Source organism: Antechinus flavipes, chromosome 1 (genome assembly GCF_016432865.1).
Source record: "Antechinus flavipes isolate AdamAnt ecotype Samford, QLD, Australia chromosome 1, AdamAnt_v2, whole genome shotgun sequence".
In the NCBI taxonomy this organism is placed as follows: Eukaryota; Metazoa; Chordata; class Mammalia; order Dasyuromorphia; family Dasyuridae; genus Antechinus; species Antechinus flavipes.
The window spans coordinates 491,411,692-491,432,927 of record NC_067398.1 but is presented as its reverse complement, the minus strand read 5'-3'; the positions used below and the strand labels follow the sequence as shown (position 1 = coordinate 491,432,927).

Here is a 21,236-nt window from a genome sequence, read left to right as displayed (position 1 = left end):
TAGTGCAATTTTTTGTATTAAAAAATTTATAAGTAAATAAAAACCTGAGGCTCCTCCAGTAAGATCAATTCTTAATACTGGGTGGGGAGGGGGGAAAAGGAATTGGGATCAATATTACCTCTATGAAACAGCAAGAGATAATTGTTTTGCCTTCTAATATTAAAAAAGTTTTAGAAAAATTATTTTGTAACTACTCATTATTTCTTCAGTTCATTTGTATACTTTAGTTTCATTAGTTATAACGACTGAGGTGAATAACAATTTGAGATAGAAACCCAGGATTTCACATAAGAGATAAAACTTGGGTAGCTTTTTTTTTTTTTTTTTTTTAAAGCATTACTACTAACAGCTACTTATCAGTCAAGAGGGGGGAACTACCCCATGAACCTAGCAACACTAGAACTACTGCTGACCTTGGTTAGTACATGTTAAAAATGGATATTTTCTTTTGGTAAAATGACCATGAAGTCAGAGCTTAAAGTAGTGACTAAAAAAAGGCTTAGACCTATATTTATCTGGTGAAACATTTTGTCTCGTCTGAAGCTAGTTTGCAAAAACCCACACACATCAAAATATGTATAAGAGGCACCAGAACACAGTAAATAGATAGACAGCTGGCCTTGGAGGCGAGAAGACAGGAGTAAAAGCCCCACTTCTGACCATATTAAACTTCCCAGGGCCCTAAACAATGGGCTTGGGAAAAACATGTGAAAGAACAGGAGATGATTTAAATTGGGAGAGGGGCTTTCTTCCCTATGAAATTCCTACATCAATGAAATTATGGGTTTGGACAAAAAAAATTTTTTTTTAAATTCAGTTCTACAACTTTTTATCAAACATCTAAAAGGTGCAAGATACAGGGAAAATGACAACAAATACAAAAGTTTCTTCCCTTGGAAAACTAGGAGGCTCCACAATGGAAACAGATGAACGAACTGAAGGAAATATCAGGAGACAAAGACATAATATGTGAGGGGCTTCATCTGGAAGAAGCCACCTGAGCTGAGTGTGAGGGAAACTGGGAGTCTAAAGTGGAAATGAGGAGGGAGGATATTACAAGAAGTAAAGGCCCAGAGATGTGAGACAAATAGCTGAATTTAGAAATGGATTGTGTTAGTAGATGAATTGAGTTAGCAAGCAGTGTGTGTGAAAGGGAGTGATATGTTTTAAGTCTGGAAAGGTAGGTAGAAAGTATATTCTGAAAACGTAGGGATTCTTTTTTATTTTAGAGATAACCGGGAGACACTGAAGTTTTCTAAACAAGAAAGTGGCACAGTTGATATCTCAGAAATTTAACAATACACAAGGCAGTGAAAGTTCTTTGAAGAATTTTTTTTTTTTAATTTGCAAAGAAACCCAGAATTGAAAAGAAAAAAATTCAGGAACATTTTATTCTTCTGGGATCTTTTGTTTGCTAAATGATTATATCCTCCTAACCACATTAAGCTCATTTCCCCTTTGTACTAAGGAAAAAAAAAAAAAAAAGAAAAACTTCTGCTCTAGTTCGGAAATGAACATAAGACAGACGACAATTGGAGGATGAAGAGAGAAAAGACTCTATGGGCCACAGAAAATGTTCTAAGCCTGATGCTCAGGCACCTGAGCTGGACCTATTTGTAACCCATTTTCAAATGTAGAATTCTACACTGCCTAGTATAACGAAAAGGACATTGGAGCTGGAAGACCATCATAGAATCATATATTTAGAGCTAGAAGCTATCTCAGAGGACTTGGTCCTCATTTTCCATTTGAGAAAACTGACTACAAGAAAAGTTAAGTGATTTGCCCTATTTTATGTATTAGATATTGCCACAGACCATCAAATCATGTATAGTACAATTTTGAAAAAACTTGAATAAGAGGCAGAGCTGGAATTTGAACATAAATCCTTGGGACAGCCAGAACACTTCTAAATCCTGGAACTGTGGTTGTCTGGCTGTATGGAATTGGGCAAATCATTTAATTGAGCCTCAACTTTCTCATCTATAAAATGAACTGCCAGATAAAGAGAAAACACCATCAACTAATTGTTTTACTTTCTAATAAAATGTTTAGGAATATTTGGAGTCTTACTGGTACAACTCATTTTAATTAGTACATATTATTTGCTAGGTACTAGGCTAGACATTGGAGATCCAGAGACAAAGAAACAGTTCCTAACCTTAAGAAAGTTGCAGTCTATCAAAGAAACAACATACAAAATGTACACAATTTTTTGTTTGTTTGTTACATTTTGCTTAGGACAGGTGAGCGGCAAAGGTTTTAGGAGTTGGGAAAATTAAGAAAAATTTCATGTGATCACTTGAATAGAATTTTGAAGAAAAGAAAGGAATCTAAGAGGAGGAGGTGAAGTAGGAGTGTATTCAAGGCATGGGGCCAACCAGCACACAGATCCAGAGAGAGATGATAGAGTATTGTGTGTGAAGAACAGCAAGAAGGCTAATAGAGTGTAGAAAGTAGAATAATCTATGATATTGAAATGGTAGGTTGGGACAAGGTTGTGAAAGGCTTCTAAACGCTAAAAGGTACAAAAAGTACTTGATCCAGAGGGAATCTGATGCAGTCATTCAGTTGCAAAATTCTGTATTTCAATAAAAAGCTAGGTATATATATATATATATATATATATATATATATATATATATATATATATATATATATAAATTTCTATATAAAGGTTATACCTTTGTATGTTTATGCTAAGCTATTTATCTTCCCCTAAGTAGGAGAGGATTAGACTATTGTGAACTTCATGCAAGATTTTCATATTTTAAAACTTTATGTGCAAGCTCAATAAACTTGATTGTCTGAAAGGAACATTCAGATCTTTTTCAAAATGTAAAGTAAGTAATTCAACATTCAATTGTTTATAGGAACTTTATGGATGTATACCTGTTTTGGCTCAAAAGCTGCAGATAGTTGTCATTTTGGAAAGAACCAAAGTAGCTCTACATACTTTAAAAAGGCATTTGTATGATGGTATTGATCTTAGAATCCAGCAACCCTACATCGTACAGTCAGGGGGAAAAGCTAGAACTGTTAATCATTCATGAAAACAATTAGATTAGAATAGAGTAGAAGGATGGGCAGAATGGATAATTGTGTCAGTTGTAGTAAAAACCAAACGCATACTCTTCGATCCAGTGATGCTGGCCTCCTGGCTATTCCATAAACAAGACAACTGATCTCTGGACTCTGGGCATTTTCTCTCTGGAATGCTCATTCTCCTCCAATCTAACTACTGACTTCCTGGCTTTCCTTTAAGTTCTAACTACTAAGTTTTACAAGAAGTTTTTCTCAAATCCTCTTAACTTCAGTGCTTTCCCTCCATTAATTATTTCCTAGTTATCTTGTCTATATAGCTTGCTTTGTATATATTTGTCTGCATGCTATTTCCCTCATTAGATTATAAGCTCCTTGAAGGCAGGGTCTGTATTTTGTTCTTGTATCCCCAGAATTTAGCATAGTGCCTGCCACATAATAGATGCTGAATAAATTTTTACTAGTGAATTAATGAAAGGAGAGATATTGGAGGCAAAGAAAAAGTAAGACAGCAGAGGCAGGACATACCACATGTTACTAGAGTAAGGCTGTTGCTATAGGGATAAAGAAAAAAGGGAACTCTGATCTACAGTGGATATGTGGTCAACCAGTATGAAAAGACAATGTTATCTTCTCTTTAAAAATTTTTTTAATTGATATTTTTTGTTTTGATATCACATTCACTTCAAAATATGTTCTTCCCCACTCCTTTAACCAGAAGGCCACCCTTTTATCAAAGATGCAAAAGAAATAAGATAAAAAAATCAGACAAAATTAGCCAACATTTCTACCATGTCTGACAGTATATGCAGTATTCCTTATATTTATAGTCTCTCACTTTTACAATGATTAGAAGTTGCATTGATACATGGTATTTGGAGATTTTGTTGTAGCTATCGTTGTTCTTTCTGTTTACATTGTCACAGTGACTGTATACAGTTTTTTTCTTGATCTGTTCATTTTACTCCATCTAGGTTCATATAAACCTTCCAGTGATTCTTTCAATTCTTTTCTTACAAAGCAGTAACATTCAACTATATTTTTGTACTACAACTTGTTAAGAACTTAAATCAGTCCTTATCTATTTTGTTTCTATTTTTCTCAAAAAGAAAAAGAACTATAAATCTTTTGATGTATATGGAACCTTTCTTTCTGTCTTTTATCTTCCTGAAATATACACTCAGCCATTGGCTCTCTAAATCAAAAGGATGGGAATTTTTAGCCACTTTCAGAGGACAATTCCAAATGATTATTGTTTTGTTTGCATTTTTCTTACTCACTGTGTTTTGGAGCAATTTTTCATATGGTTTTAGTTAAAAATTCTTTTTTAGAACTGTTTATATCTTTTAACCATTTACTTACTGGGAAATGGCTTCTTACAGATTTGTGCTAATTCCCTATATATCTTAGATATCAGACCCTTGGCAGAGCCATTTTATGGCAAAAATTTTTTTTCTCCATTTTGTGGTTTCTTTTCTTAGCTTCACCAACTTTGTGCAAAAAAAACTTAATATAATTGTATTCAATGTAATTAAAATTATCTTTTTTGGTAATCTCTGTTTTATTTGGTTAAGAGTTCTGCCATTTGCCATTGTTAAAAGTAACTGATCTTGTCTTCTACTTTTTTTTTTTTTTTGGTCTTTGATATTCAAGTCATGCATTTTGAGCTATTGCATATGGTAAAAAAAAATAATAATAATAAAATAATGCTTATTCTGAACCTCATTGTTGCTAAACTGTGTTCTAGTTTTCTTAGAAGTTCTTGTATGTACCATTTTCAAAAGTGGAAACACCAAATGTTAACAATCACTTGAAAACCATACAGTTTAACTAATAACAAACAACAAGTTGAGATAGCAGCTTATCTACCAATTTGATAAAAATCATTAAGAATTTAACTGTTCGTTGTGCTGTTATAGAGAAAAAATTTATGCATTGATGGCAGAATTGTAAACTTGTAGAATCTTTTTGGGAGAATATTTTGGAAATAGGTAGAAAAAAAGTTACAAAGATTATCATACCCTTTGACCCAAATAATGTTGTAGTTGAGAATATGCCTTGTGTTATTTTGTTTAAAGGTATAATCTCTTCAAAGGTGTTTATAACAGTATTATTTGTGATGTAAAAAACCAAGAAATAACCTAAATGCACAGTACTAGGGGAATGAAAATTCCCCCATCAATGTAATGGGGTACTATTCTATAATTAAAATGAGAAAGTATGAAGATAAGGAAATGTGTAAAGGCATTTGTGAAATGATCCAAAACGAAAAAAAGAAACTAGAGCAGCAGAGCAAACAATAACTATGAGCATATATGAGGGGAAATGAATAGGAATGAATACACAAAGAATACTGATGAAGACTTGGGAGGGAATGAAAAATAAGCTATGACAATGACAATTTATAGGATGAATTTCATCCCTTTAAATGCAATAGTTACAATGTAAACTTGATTGACTGTATTGATATTCATTATAGTTAATAATCATTATCTAAAATTATTTTTTAAGAGAAGAAAGATAAAGGAGTGATTTGACACTTAGTAGATAGTTTGAAAGAAAAAAAAATTGCAGGACTTAGCAATGAACTAAATGGCAAGGCAACAGGAGGAATGAAAGGAGGATAACCCAGAAGCTGATATGCTGGGACCCACTGTGACAAGGAAGATAAAAATTGGAGAAAGCCTGTGAAAAGAAGATGTGTAGATTGGTTTTTTCCAACCAAATTGATGAAGCTGTTTAGCAAGTCAAGAAATCTTTGAAACACTCTGGATCAAGTGTGGCTCTTTGATGTAGATGGTAGTTAAACCTGCCAGAGCAGTTGCTGTTGTTCAGGATTTTTAATAAGAGATTAAGAACTCTTGAGAGCATCTATAAACCAGTGAGTGAGTTGGTGAGGAAACAGACCTTCAGAGAAGGCACCACAGGAATAACAATGTTATCTGATAATATCTAATAACTGTGAAATAATTAAACTGACAAAAAACAAATAAAAACAAATCCCAGCAATAACTACTCTGATTTTTCATCAGTGCCAAAGAAAAGTGATAGGAATGATCTTTCCAAAGAGCAAATTAGCTGAGAGGAGAAGGTTAATCAGTTAGAAGAATTGTAACCAATTAAGAAACAACGATCAGAAGAAAATGTTTTCTTGTTATATATAAATGTGTAATCATTAATGTAACATATGTCAAGAGTTAAAAAAACAAACTCAAAAAATGAAGTGCTGCTACATATTATGCCAGCTCATCTTGCAGGAGCTTAGTAAATGCTTGATGTTTTTTGTTTTTTGGGGTTTTTTTTGACACATTTAATAGGGGACCTTGTCTTTTCTCCCTGGTATTCAGTATTTAAATGTAAAAGAAGCACTGATCTTTTCATTAACTGAAGTATGTAATAAAAAAAAATTCTTTCCTAGATAGAAGTATTTACCTGTGCAAAAATGTAATCACGATTATGGTAACAGACCATAGCATATAGTTCAATGCTCCAGGGGAAAGTACTCAGTCAATAATGCTGTTAAGTGACTGATATGGTAATTACACATTTATAAACACACATACCAACGAATATGTCAGAGAGTTAGTCAAATTTCTGTGATAACTTTGAGGCTAGATGGCTCCTTTTTAAAAAAGAATCATTCCCCTCCTATCTTAAGAACTTTTGAAACCAGACAACTTCTTGTTTTTTTCTATGAGTAGGAACAGAAATAGGAAGTGTAAGACTCATGTCAGCTCATTCCTACTCATCAACTAACAGGACTAGCAAAGAACTGTTGTTCTGAAGAAGCAGAGCAGAGAGCCAGAGTGGTCAACAAGACCATGAGTAGATGTTCCAGAGCAAAAGTGAATCCCTTCTTTGTGATTCCATTAGAACTGAGTGGGGAAAAAATCCCACAAGCATTTACAGTGCCAGATTTAACATAACCCTCCCCCTACAAACACTTCTTTTGCTTGAGCTGTTCAGGATCTGAGACCATTTTTGCAAGATTGCCTTGTGTACCAAGACTTTTGCATGGTGTCCTGAAAAATCCTCCCTCACTGGAAAAATACTGTATCTCCCTTTTCTGCTTTGCAATCTGATTATCTACAATATTCATGAACCAACTACCTGCTTCTAGACACATGTATAGGGATTTATAAGGAATTGTGTCTTAGAACAGAAGGAAGAAAAATAAGAGAGATAATACTTCCTTTGGAAATACATTAAGAAATATGAAGTTCTTTGGAAAAGTCAAATACAGTAGAACTCCATCATAACAAAGCTCATTATAGTATGAATTTGGATATTATGTGGGTCAATTGATGGCCTTGCAAACAAAATTGGATACAGTAAAAATCCATTACTACACAGTAAGTTTATATGGCAGTTAATCCTCTTCCCCAATGTCAATGTTATGAAGGAGTTCCACTGTATCTGGCCGTGAGAAAAACAGTTAGATTACCAAATGCATACACTTTGTCAACTGACTTGCCAGTTTTCAAATTACCTTGATTCAGGGTATTTGGTGAGTGTGGCCAAGCTGCTGGTATACATGTGACCACCCACATCAATGTGGACGGGTGCATTGGATTTTGTGAGCTGTGCTGGAGTAGGAATGCCTTGATTGTTCAATGGAGATGCAGGGGATCTAGTGATCAGAGGTCTTGACATATTGGGCCGACTGTCCTACGGAGAGACAAGCAAGTTTAGACATTTTTCTTTTTTCTTTCCTTTTTTTTTTCTTAAGGCAAAAAAGAAAATATACATAACATAGTGAATAAGTCAATGATTAAAGCTGACATTCTTTATATGTTAAAATCTGAAAGCCAGTGAATCTTTAAAATTTCACCAGTTCTCATTTGTATTATAATGAATGACAGAAAAATAAATGCTTTAACTGACAAAAGAAAGGAAGATTTTACATGTTCAATGATAAAGATTTGTTCTTAATTAATATTTATTTCAAATAATTTTGTGAAATAGGAGGGTGCATTATATTAATGAATTCAGCTTCCATTTAACAATGGGAAACTTCACATGAAGAATCACTACTCACTTTAAATTAGAAGATAATCAAAGCCTAAAACAATAAGCATTTAAATAAAACTGTTCATGATTTCTCTTTGATATGCATTTAGACTAGATGAATACAAACCTTTAGCCTTTATGTTCCACAGACTGTTTTCTGGATTTTTTTTTTTTTTGTCAAATTAGAGGTTAAATGAATTTGTTAAGTTGTTCCAATACTTAAAGTAATCTAAAAATAAAGTCAATGGACTATGTTTTTAACCAACCACTTAGGAAATGCAAAATTACTAAAGTGTGTATCACATGTTTTTTTTTTTTTTGTTTTTTTTGTTTTTTTTTTTGTCGAACTTAATTCTTTGTGTCTTTTACCTTCAATAATGTTTGAAAAAAACACACTGCTTTCTGTGAAAAACAAAACAAATTACACCCCAATTGATAAATGTGTCCTTGTGAGGCATATGTGAGGGACAAGGACACGTGTGTAACTTTTTAAGGAAATCAAACTTCAAAAGAAGAAAAGTATATGCTGATGCATCAAATATTAAATATAGTCACATGGGAATAAGTGTCATAAGGCAAACATCTTTAATTTATATAAAACAGGATTAAGGGCAATTTGTCTTGATAATCAGAACATTTCTGAATTGCTGGGATTAAGGAAGAGTATTGCTGAGACCATGAAATGTTGCTTCCCTCCCAAGTTTATGATACAAATATTTCAAACACTGCTTAAAAAATTAAAGCAAACATTACAGAGAAAACTAAAAGTCAGGTATTTGGCACATTGTTATTCATTGAAGGGACTAGGATTTAAGGTCTCCATCTCAGTAATAAATTGAGCGTATTTAATGCATGGTCTCTTTAAGATGAAAGTCACAAATACAGTAACAGACTTATAAAAAAGAAAGATTGTTCTTTGGAATAAGCAGACAATGTGAGTCAAATATAGTGATAAGGCATAATAAAAAGCAAAGAAATGCTTTTGATAGAGATCATAAGGGGAGAAGTCATTGAGCTTTTGTTCATAAAATGCAATGTGATAAAATATAAATTTGCAAAACATCATATGTTTTATGATCTGGAACTGCTTTAGGAGCTACCTGGGGCACAACTGCTGGAATATTTAGCATTAACCACATGTCCAGGCATGATGCAGAATACACATGCTTCTTAGAATGCTTAGTCGCTCCTATGAATGGAGCAGTGATTGGGCTTTTGTACACACGGTTTACCATCTGTGTTCTATATGCTGCACTGAAGAGAGCCAACAAATAGTAAAAGAAGAAGAATTAATGAGGTGGTGGGTAAGAGGAAATATGAAACAAAGACATGAGATTGGTAGAAAATATAAAAATAAACAGCCAAAGAAAAGAAACACAAAGAGAAAAGTAGCATTTGGAAAATGTTTTAAAATTTTTCTTCTTAAAATGGAAACATAAAACATATGCTACCTTACTTCCTTTTAGAGAATGATTTTGTGGCTGAGAAACACACACTCACACACACCCCTGTTATGACTGAACACATCACAGCACCATGGAGTCTGTAATAGTTTTTCAATTGGACATATTCTATATCCTGCCTGAGGGTGCTTAGGAGAAAATGAACAGATTTGCAGGGTTAATATTGTAGTTAGACTGTGACCTCATTCAGTGAAGCTATAACACTGCAAGGACTGTATAGAAGGAGAAGAATTTAAAGCATAGCAGATCACCTGAAGGGTTCCAGATTTCTTGGGGTATATGCCATTTAGGCTGTAAATCATAAATACACAGAAGCTTCAACGTCTAAAATTAGATCAGTGCTTCTCAAAGAAGGGGTTATGAATCCACATGGTTAAAGAGCAAGTCACAGAGCCCAATGGGGCAAAACTGGTACTCATTCCTTTCTGTATCCACCCCTTTTCTTGTCTCTTTATCCTGTGTCCCCATGCTTAAGGGTCTGGGTCACTTCAAAGCTAAGCTGATAACATCTGAAAGGGCTTAAAGTTTTACTCCTCTTAAAGATGCTTGTCCTTTATTAGTGGACTTTCTAGTAGTCACATATTTCAGACAGGATGGGAGAATGGGGGAGAATGGGACCTGAGGTAAACGTGAGAGCACATAGCTGCTCGCCCTTGTTAAGGCTAACCTTGGTGGCTAAGACCCATGGAGCTCAGAATAGCTATTTGATGGTAGCTATTACAGGTTTAGTTAGTCCAACTTTTTTCCCCATTACCATCTCATGCTATACAGATGAAAATACTACCAATCATTTTAAACAGGAAAGCTGTTCCAATATATAGATTATGTCGGTCAGCCTGAATGTGGATTCACTAACACTACTGGAAAGACAAACATCTGCCCGATTGGTGGAAGGCCAGAACATCTCTAATAGTCTTTTGCCCACTCCTTGGGAAAAGGTCTCACCATCCCAACATTACAGAAATTTCACTACTTTTCTTCTCTTTGAAGGAATAATGCAGGAAGAAAAGACTGATAATAACACCTGCCTCCCAGAATAATTGTGAAGATGGAATGAGATGATAATTTGTCAAGAGTTTTACAAATGTTAAAGTACTATATAATGCTATCACCATCACCATTATTTTGAAAATCCCCAGGTTAGATCAATAATAACTTACACTTAAAACTTCAAATGTTTTTGGGAAAAGATACTCAATAGTCTCCTATGCCTGAATAATTCGTTTCTCAATATTCAGATCAAGCTACTTGTAACTTTTGAAAGAAAGAACTGAGATAAATATACAAAAATTAAGTTATAGTAAATAATATTTATGTAGCATTTTATGGTTTATAGAATGATTTCCTCAACTATGAAGCAAATAATGCAAATATGAATCAGAGAATCAGAGATGTTATAATTGCTTTTGGTCACACAACTAGTAAAAGCTGAAGTTGAGATTCAAATCTAGATCTCTTCCCTTAACCCAAATTTTTAAAAACATTAAAAAAGAAAAAAAAATCTTTATTTGACCATCACCCATTCAAACTAGCCTACTATTTCACTCTGCTTTTCTACAGCCAAATAATTAGAAAAAAAGCTGTCTACTCTCTCTTATCTGTATTTCCTTTCCTCTCATTAACTTTTCTTTCCCTTCTAATTTGGCTTCATACTTATCACTCAATTGAAGCTGTTTTCTCCTAGGAAACCAACAATCTCTCTTTTAAAATAAAATCTATTTTATTTTATTTTCATCAAGATCTGCATTCTCTCCCTTCCATCTCCCACTCCACCCTCATCCCACAAAGAAAGCAAGAAAAACAAAACCCCTGCTATGAACATGTATTATGAAGCAAAATAATATCTATCCTAAAGTGGCCATGACCAGAGAAGGAAGATATGTGTCAATATTCTCTCTCTCTCTCTCTCTCTCTCTCTCTCTCTCCCCTCTTCTTCTTCCTCCTCACTCTTTTCTTTCCCTCACTCCTTCCACACTTCTCCCTAATCTTTATTGGTTACTTCATCAATACTTATGGATTCATTTGTTTCTCTCTGTTTCTGTCTCCCTTCCTTTCTCTTGCTCTGTCTCTCTCTGTCTGTCTCTCTCTCTCTCTCACTCCCTCCTGCCTTAAACCTACTTCTCCTTAAAATTTCCCTATCTTTCTACTGAGGACACCACCAGCCAGCCAGCCAGCCAGGTGCAGGGCCCTGAAGATATCATTAACTCTTCACAATCTCTCAGCCTTAATGTTAAAAAAAAAAAAAAAAAAAAAAAAACCTTTTAAAATCCAAACATTAGAAAAAATTTTCTGACAAGTAATTTTTTCCAAAAAGCAATGGAAAGTGATGAGTCTCTCTTTAAGCAAGGGCTTTTGTAGTGGAATATTTTTCAGGGACAGGTAGATCAGATTCTGAAATGTGATAATACTGAGACTAAGTCAGTTGCCAAGTCATGTCAATTCTAACTCTCTTTTGTTCCCTTCTCTTCACTTTCACAGCAGCTTCATCACCTCTTGCTTGGACCACTGTATCTGCCTATTTGTATTCCTGCATCCAGTCTCTCCTCACTCCAGAACCTCCTCCATTCAGTTGCCAAGAGTCTTAGTAAAGCACACATCAACCTACAATTTGCTTGCCTAAGAGTCTTCAGTTTCCTATTTCGATTAGGATGATTTTAAAAAGCTTTTGCCCATCTGGCACCAAGTCACCTTCCAAGGTTAATTTCCTATTATTCCTCTTCACAATCTCTACATTTTAGAAAACTGGCCAATCTGCCGTTTCTCAAAGTTGGTATTGCAGCTCTTGGACCCATGCTTTTATGCAGGTTATCCCATATGCTTGAAATGCATTCCCTCCTTTCCTCCAAACCCATTGGAATCCTTAGTGTCTTTCAAGGTTGTCTCAGGTGTTACAGCTTTCCAGAAGTCATTTCTAGGCTCCCTCCCAATCAGTGTCCTCTTTCTCCTCAAACTGACTTGCATCTACTTAGCTATGCAAATACTATATTCCTCTAATACAAGGTAATCCTTTCATTTTATCTTTGTATTCTTGTTTAACTAACACTTGGAATTAGTTACAAGTGCTTAATAAAAGCTAGATTTTGATTTGCTTCTATCAAATCCTCTGCTCTCCTCCTCTGCCATTACTCTGTCTTTTATGGACGCTGTTTAAGTATCCGACTGAAGTATGTATGGCCATTACAAAATACTTTCTACATCTTTACTTAGATTATGGATGGAAAATCAAATGCAAATGAGCTCAAAGTCAACAAATAACTCTAACAAAAACAATGACATTAGCTTTTTGAATTATCAAGTGCTTTTCTTTTGTTGTGGCACATTTTGTAAAAAAAACAAAATAAAAACAAAAACAAAAACCATTTTAAAATGAAGGGTGAAGGGAGGAGGGAGAAAGGAACGCAGTTTTGACCTGGACATTCTTAAAAAAAAAAAAAAAAACCCAAAAACCTATCTTAAAAGAAAACAAAACAAAAAAACCTGACAACAACAAAAGCCAACTTTAGAAGGGAATGGCTGCCCTGAGATTTTCATTTCTGATTGTTCCTTTGTTCATAGATTGTCAGGATGATCAATTTATTTTTTTTAAACTTCCATATATCAGTTTGTGGCTGAAAAAAAAACAAACAAACTGTAGTTTTGCACATCCATCTCAACTGCCCAATACCAATGATTTTCTGATGGCAGGATCCTGGAAGGGATTTGGCTTCAGGCACCTTTCAAATGAATCTGATGAAAACCTTAGCTCCTAAGTCTAACCTTGCTGTATGCTAAGGAAATGAGAGCCTGGGGAGCAATGCCTTGGACTAAATGAGATGAAGTTTCAGCTTGAAAGTGGTAATGACTTTATTTGCTGGGGATATACACCATATCAAGTTTTACTATGATGGTAGACTACTAACTATTTCACTGTGGAAATAAGCTGACTACTTATTCTCAGAATTGCATTTCAACAGAATAATTTTATTAGTGTATTGAAAGAGTTTTCATTTTCCATATTAAGTGACAGTAGAGAAAGGACTTTAAGCAAGATTACAAAGTTTGCACAAAATTTAGCTAGGGTAGGCATCCATAAAGATATACTGAGTGCAGCATCAATACTTCAGAAATTTGGAATGATTAAGAAAGGACTCTTTGGTGAACTGAATTTCCTGGTTAACTGATGGTCAAAGACCCTCACGTCCTTGTCCGAGGCCAGGATACTCATCCAAGAAGGTTGGAACTGTATTATTTCCTTTGGGAATGTTTTGTCCATGGGGTAATGTCGTGGCTTATGCATTCTTAGAAATACAGCACTTTCTTTACCTACCACAAATCTTTAGTCTGTAACAATATAACTAACTGCAATATCAACAAATTTTAAAAGAGATCTCATAAAAGCACAAAGTAAAAGTGTTCTCAGATGACTTTAGCTAAGCAGAAAAAGCCTATGGGGAAAATAAAACCATTCCCCCAAATTTCACATAAGGAAAGCAACAAAGTCCCTTTGGCGGAAGTACAATACCCTATCACTTTTCTGGAGGTAAGTTAACCCAGCAACATCACTTATTTGAATATAGAAGAGAACCAGAAGGAAGCAAGAAAGGTTTGGGAGAACACTAAAAAAATTTTTCAAAAATCCATGAACCTCATTTCTAGCAGTTCTTATTTAAAAGTCTACTCAGTAACTGAGAGTTATGCTGAGACATAGTGGAGTGTTGGGCTTGGAGTCAGGAAAATCTGGATTTGAATTCCATCTGACACTTATTCACTGTGTAAATATGGTCAAATCACTTAACTTGTCTGAATCTTGAACTTAGGTACAACTTAATCACCAAGTTATTGTGATCTTGATGGATTTGGCTAAAGACAATTCACATACTAAGGAAGTCACTGATAGCAAATGAGTTATACACAATTCTAAGTCACAAAGTTTCTTGATCCTCAGCATATCAGAAGGAATTAAGCAGAAAGGAGAAAAATCCTGCTAGTTGGACACACTTTTCATCAAAAAGAGTAAGATATAACATCTAGAATCATAGACTTTTAAGAATCAAAAGGTTGTACAGAGGTCATCAAATTCAACCTGTACCCAAATTATGAATCCTGTCTAAAATACCTCTAATAAGTGATTTTCCAGTCTTACTTGAAGACTTTCTATGACAGGAGCCTCTTTTCTTTCTTTAGGCCTGAGGCCAGTTCCATTTTTGGATAGTTCTAAATATCAGAATAATTTTCCTTAGGATGAGTTGAAATATTTATACCAGTAACAGCTTCCTCCCACTGGTTCTAGTTTTGTCATCTAGACTTTGTCATCAAATCTACTTGTGCTATTACTCCATATAACAATCCATCAGATACAAAGTCATTTGTCATTGTGCCATGACAATAAGAGAGGAGGCAAACTAAAAAAGTAGATAAAAAGAGCTTAGAAACCATAGCAGTCTTGGGACTACTTACTGCAGAGGCACAGGCACACGCATCTTAGTAGAGATTAGAGCATTGGGACACTACAGCCCATTAGCTAATATTTATAATAACATTTATAAAAATGGCATTGTAAAGACTTACAAAATGCTTTCTTCGCAACCACTTTGTGTTAGTGGAACCAAGAGAATATTGTATGCAGTAACAGCAACATTGTTTGAAGAACTGAGAAGCAAAGTTATTCTGAATATTATAAATACTCAGGATATAAGAAGGAAAACACTATCCATCTCCAGGGAAAGAACTAATAAATAGAAGTATGCATAGTATGGTTTTACATATACATATATACTTATTTATATACACATACACTTATATGTGTATGTGTATGTGTGTGTGTGTGTAAAGGGTAGTTTTCTCTAGTGTGGAGTTGGAAGGGAGAAAGTTCAGAACTTAAAATATTAACAATAAACAAATAAAACTGTTTTAAAAAGAGTGGTAAAGATTAAATATAGATTTGGCATTTGGAGAAGTAAACTCCCATTAGGAGGCTACTTATGTGAAATAATACATTACTTAACAAAATGAGTGAAATATGATCTCACATTTGAAAAACCAAGTTTAATTAATGACTCAGTTAATAATATCATACTATATGCCTAACAAGATGAGTTCCTCTGTGATTGGGCTGGACTACTTGGCCTCCAGTGTCTATTCCAGCTCTAAATCGATGTTCCTATAATCCTATAGAGGGGGTCCATTTCAATGAGGGAAATGACCTCTGGAACTAGAGAGTATTTATGCTGGCACAGCAAGCAATAACTTTTGTCACAAAACAATTAGCGAACAGGGCAATATATAATCAGATGCTAATGGCATAGAATGCTCAACAAATAGAAAAACAGTTAAAGAATGGGGAGATCAAGATAAATAATGAATGACATAGGGATGACTCCAGAATGAAGGGGTGGGCTAAGGGAAGAAAGGAATGTTTAGAAATGCGACAAACAAGAGATGATCGTCAGAGAGAGAGAGAGAGAGAGAGAGAGAGAGAGAGAGAGAGAGAAGGGGGGGCAATTATAAAGTAATTATTAATAATTAGTGTTATTTTTATAATTGTTATTATTAATATTAATTAGAGAGTAAAGAGTAACCAGGATTGCAAAGGCAGGTATAAACATATAAATCTCAATTTGCTTTAGAAACTCTTGACTAGCAGAAAAAATCTAGATTAGATTTAGTTTCCTCAGATCAATCTATAGCCCAAAACATAGAGGCATAAAACAGAATTGTTTGTGTGAATTATCCATAAGACACATTTTAGCTTAATATAAATTGATATATTGTTGTTTGAATAAGCTTTTCTGCCAAATTGCAAAATATAATGGAGAAAATAATTTAGGTAATCATATGAAGAATGATGACTTATTTGTTTACTAAATTTATCTCTTCATTCTCTAGAAGACTTGTATATGAGAAAATTCAGGTAAAAATCTGTCATATTTTATTTTATGGTGACATAAAACAAATTTATAATTTTTTTTCCTCTAATAGTATCTCTCATATACTTTTTTGAAGATCCTTAAAATCACATAGTAATTTTTAATCTACTTAAAATTTTGGTATTTTATGCATTTCTTAATCTGAAAAGGCAACATTGGAGAATAAATTCACATTAAATAGATCCTGCTCTGATTTAAATATAGTATGTTCCTTTTAAAAAAGGAAAATTACAATGAAAAGTGTTGGCTGAGGTATGAGGAAGGAAAGATCATTTCCTCACAGTTTTGTATTTTAGATGCTATTTATCATACACAGAGATGATTTTATTTACACATCATCACCAGGATGCACATTTTACTTTCCCAGGGGTGGTAATGGATTTGCATTGACTATTCCATTCATGCTTAGTGTATGGCCACAAAGAATTTACAATTAACTGGTCTCAAAGGGGTTCTAATCCATGACAGTGGTCACATAAGCTTGGCTCCTTAATGGAGCTAATAGGCCATTGGCAGTAATAGAATTAAATAATAAATTTGCTTTAATGGTTTCCTGAATTTGAAAGTGTTTAATATTGGGTGTCCCAAAAGTCTTAGTGCAGTTTAAAACTTAAAGCTTACTGATGCTTAAAATTTTGCTAAGAATTTTGGGATAACCTATATAATTTCAAGGATGAAATGCATTTTGGGGAATAATAATAATCTACATTTACAGAGTACTTAAAGTTTTTTTCTTATGACTACCCTGGGGGAGATAGGATATTATTTCCGCTTTACAGATGAGGAAATTGAGGCTCATAAAAGTGAGGTGAGTAACTCAGTGACTCACATAGATAATAACCAGCTTTTAAAATTCCAAGTCAGGGTAAATTAAAACTCTATAATCCTCTCCTGAAATAGGTGAATATTCCTGACCTTCATTTTAAACAGATATTATTTTAATATGCTTCGGTACAATGATTTTTTAGAATGAATTTAAGAGTTGTAAAATAAGAGATAAGAAAATTTAAGACCCGTTAACAAGTGTGTTTGTCTAAAGAGAAAGATATTCACAGACATATATTTTATATATATATATATATATATATATATATATATATATGTATATGTATATATATATATATCTACAAGCATGTGAATATGCATAAAGGTACGATCCTGCAAAGTTTACATTCAATTATTTGTATATTCAATAGATATTTAACACCTACCATATGAACTGTGCTATTTAAAGTTACAACATCGTTGGGAAGACAAATCAAACACATAATATATCAGTATGATATATCATAATATATCAGTATAAGTACTATGAGAAGGCATATTTGATTGAGTTATATTAATTCCGTTTACATGAGTACCTACTAGATACAAGGTTTTATGCTAATGGGGAATACAAATTTTAATAATGTATATTTCCTATTCTAAAAATAAGGTTTGTAGACAAACAAATATGTAGTAATTACATAGGTACACAATTGAATAATAGGAAAATAAGTGCTATATGTGTAAGAGAGAGGTTTTAAAAGTGTGACCCAAGGAAAGTGGAATCACTTTTGGATTTGGAGGGAAGGCTTTATAATAGAGGTGGCATTTAAGTTATGTTTTGAAGGTTGTTTAGAATTTCAACAGGTAAAGAGAATGTAAACACATTCCCAGCATGGAGAAAAGTAGAAGAGAGGGTATTGAAGCAAGAAAGCATAGAGTATTTTGGGAAATGTAAGCAATCCAGCTTCAATGCAGTGTAGTGTTCTTGGAAGAGAATGGTATGTGATAGAGTACCTGAGTAGCAAGATAAATAGTTTTTACTTTATAAAGTAGGCATTGGCAAGTCATTAAATGTTTTTGAGCAGAATAGTCACATAATCACAGCTGCCAGAGTGTTAATATGGTAGTAAAACACAGGATGGATCAAAGGAGGAAAGCACATAGCAGCAAAGAAAAAGGTTTACAAAAAAGGTTTGTAATTAGTCTAGGCCAGAGGTTCTAAGATCAAAAGGGGATCCATGGATAGATTTCATAAGGTCCACAAACCTGAATGGGGGAAAAATTACATATTTATTTTCATTAATCTCAAACTGAAATTTAGCATTTCCTTTAGAAAAAATTATGCTGCTAAGTGGTCTATAGCCTTCATCAGACAGTCAAAGGGATTTTCCATAACACAGAAAAGATTTAGGGAACAGCAAGGTGGCTCAATGAATAGCTGGTCCTGGAATCAGAAGGTCCTGAGTTCAAATTTGACCTCAGACACATGACACTTACTAGCTGTGTGACCCTGGGCAAGTCACTTAACTCCCCCTCAATTTTTTAAAAAAGCATCTATGCAAAAGATAAGGAATGCCTAACCTTGGATAATGGAATGAATAGCAAAGGAAAGTTCTTTATCCTTGGTGATTGGGGAAACTGTAATATCATTAATAGAAATAGGAAAATCAGAAGAAGTAATAAGTTGAAGGCGGCATGTGATTAAGTTATTTTTTTGGATATGTTGAGTCTGAAGTTCTAGAGTGTCACATTTTTAAAGTTAAAAAACATCTTTTAGGCCTGGAGAGACTTACATTACATGAACTGATGCTGAGTGAAATGAGCAGGACCAGGAGATCATTATATACTTCAACAGCAATACTATATGACAATCAATTCTGACAGATGTGGCCCTCTTCAACAATGAGATGAACCAAATCAATTCCAATGGAGCAGTAGTGAACTGAACCAGCTATACCCAGGGAAAGAACTCTGGGAGATGAGTATGAACCACTACATAGAATTCCCAATCCCTCTATTTTTGTCTGCCTGCATTTTTTATTTCCTTCACAGGTTAATTATACACTATTGTCTGATTCTTCTCGTACAGCAAAATAACAGTATGGACACGTATACCTATATTGTATTTAGCATATACTTTAACATATTTAACATGTATTGGTCAAACTGCCATCTATGGGAGGGGGTGGGGGAAAGGAGGGGAAAAAAATTGATAAAAAAGGTTTTGCAATTGTCAATGCTGAAAAATTACTCATTCATATAACTTGTAAATAAAAAGCTATAATAATAAAAAGAAAAAGAAAAAATCTTTTAAATAGTAGAATATATACACATATGCATGTATATATTTATATATCCATATACATATATAAACCAGCACATATGTATGTACATATACACATGTTTATGGACACGTATGCCTAGTGAAGCATTTGAAAAGCCAAAGATTCCCTTTATACTACACATAATTGTCCTCTAAATTGTAATTTGGAAGTTCAGACTTTTGTTTGCATTTTCTTAAAGGAATGGAAGGAAAGGGATCACTCTGTTGTCTGTACACATCTATATTTGGAATTAAACTTCATTTAAAGAAGGGTACTAGCTATACTATATCTAACTTTCTCAAATCTTGTATTTTCTTTTTTTTTTCTTAAAAAAGAAAAAGCAAAGACTGACTATCCCATCCTCACCTAGGGGGGAAAGGCAATAGCTCTTCACAAGCCAGAGCCCTCTCTGGTCATCCCAGAGCTTTGACCCAATTAATTTCTGACCCAGGCTAGTCAGCTCTTCTAAGGCAATCTGGTGGTCCTGGCAAGGCAGGAATGGCAGTAGGCCCATTATGTGAAAGTTAAACTTACTGCAGATACCCAATTAGCTTGGCCCACTAAACTCAGAACTCCAGAGTTCCTGAGATCTACCAGCTTCAACCTCCCTTTTAACTGGAATTAAAGGCTTGTACCAGTGTTCTGGCTTAAAATATTTTCACTGATAAGATTTCCAAAAATTTTTCCTATACACATAATATAGTCAAAGGCCACTGACAGTGAGAGAACCTGAATTCTGGCCAATGATTTTCCCTTATGACCTAGCATAATAGTTTTTGGTTGTTGTTCCTGCATTTCCTCCTTTATAAAATAATAAGAGTAGGGAAGTGGATTAGAGATAGCTCCCTAAAGACCAGTCCTGAAACTCTATGACTTCAAAAATGACAGTAATTCAAACATTTTCCTTGTTAAGTAAGTTAGTTCAATTAGGATTGATATTAAACATGATTTTAATGAACTGAAGTCCGAACTAGTGAAAAACAATCTGAAATGTTTAAAAAAAAAAAAAAAAAAAAGGCCAGCTGCTAAGGAAAAAACAAAACAAAACAACAACAACAACAACAAAACATTAAAAGTTCTTGAACAACAAGAGTGCTTCTGGCCAGTTAAAAAAAATAAACTATAAGGTGCCTAGTAACACAAAGAAATGTTTCATGAAATAATGTGACTAAGAGGCCAAATGTCTATTCCAGAATGATACTTTAATATTGCTTTCCTAAGACAGTTTGAAAACTGCTTATCTGAGACTTTCCCAAGAAGTAAAAACACTCCCTTTAGCGCTATAAAATGGATGCTTTTAATAAAGTAATAAGCATTTGTTACAAAAAAAAATTCAGAGTTGTCTTTTTCAAATAAATATATTGGGCAATCAATCAAAATAAAAAGAACTATGTTCCATATTCATAAAGTAGAATCAATGGATCATATGTTTTATTGATTGGCACATCAAAGATCTTTTACAAACACTATTTGAAATATGGTGCTGTTACTATCTTTAATTTTAGAGATGCTGATCCATCGCCTTTTCTCTTCCCCTTGATTTTAGGGTTGATGTGTGGGTACATTATTCTGGTAGCTGAAGCCTGATTTCCTGTTGTTAGCCTTATAATAATCTGTGGAAGGGCTCAAAGCTTTGACAGCCAGAAGCAAAATGTGGTCAGTGAACTCTGCAGTGGCCAACAGTGACCTGCAGCAGAATTGTTAGACCCAATGTCAACAAAGTA

At 34.0% G+C, this 21,236-nt stretch overlaps 1 protein-coding gene across 4 annotated transcripts in view; it reads right to left on the bottom strand.

Moving 5' to 3' along the window:
• The window catches only part of KCTD1 (potassium channel tetramerization domain containing 1), a 246,423-nt gene that overhangs the window by 48,761 nt on the left and 176,426 nt on the right, over positions 1-21,236 (bottom strand). For all 4 annotated transcript variants that reach the window (XM_051970309.1, XM_051970311.1, XM_051970310.1 and 1 more), the window contains exon 2: positions 7,532-7,710. In XM_051970309.1, the coding sequence (XP_051826269.1) occupies positions 7,532-7,710 (179 nt within the window). The remainder of the gene's footprint in view (positions 1-7,531; positions 7,711-21,236) is intronic.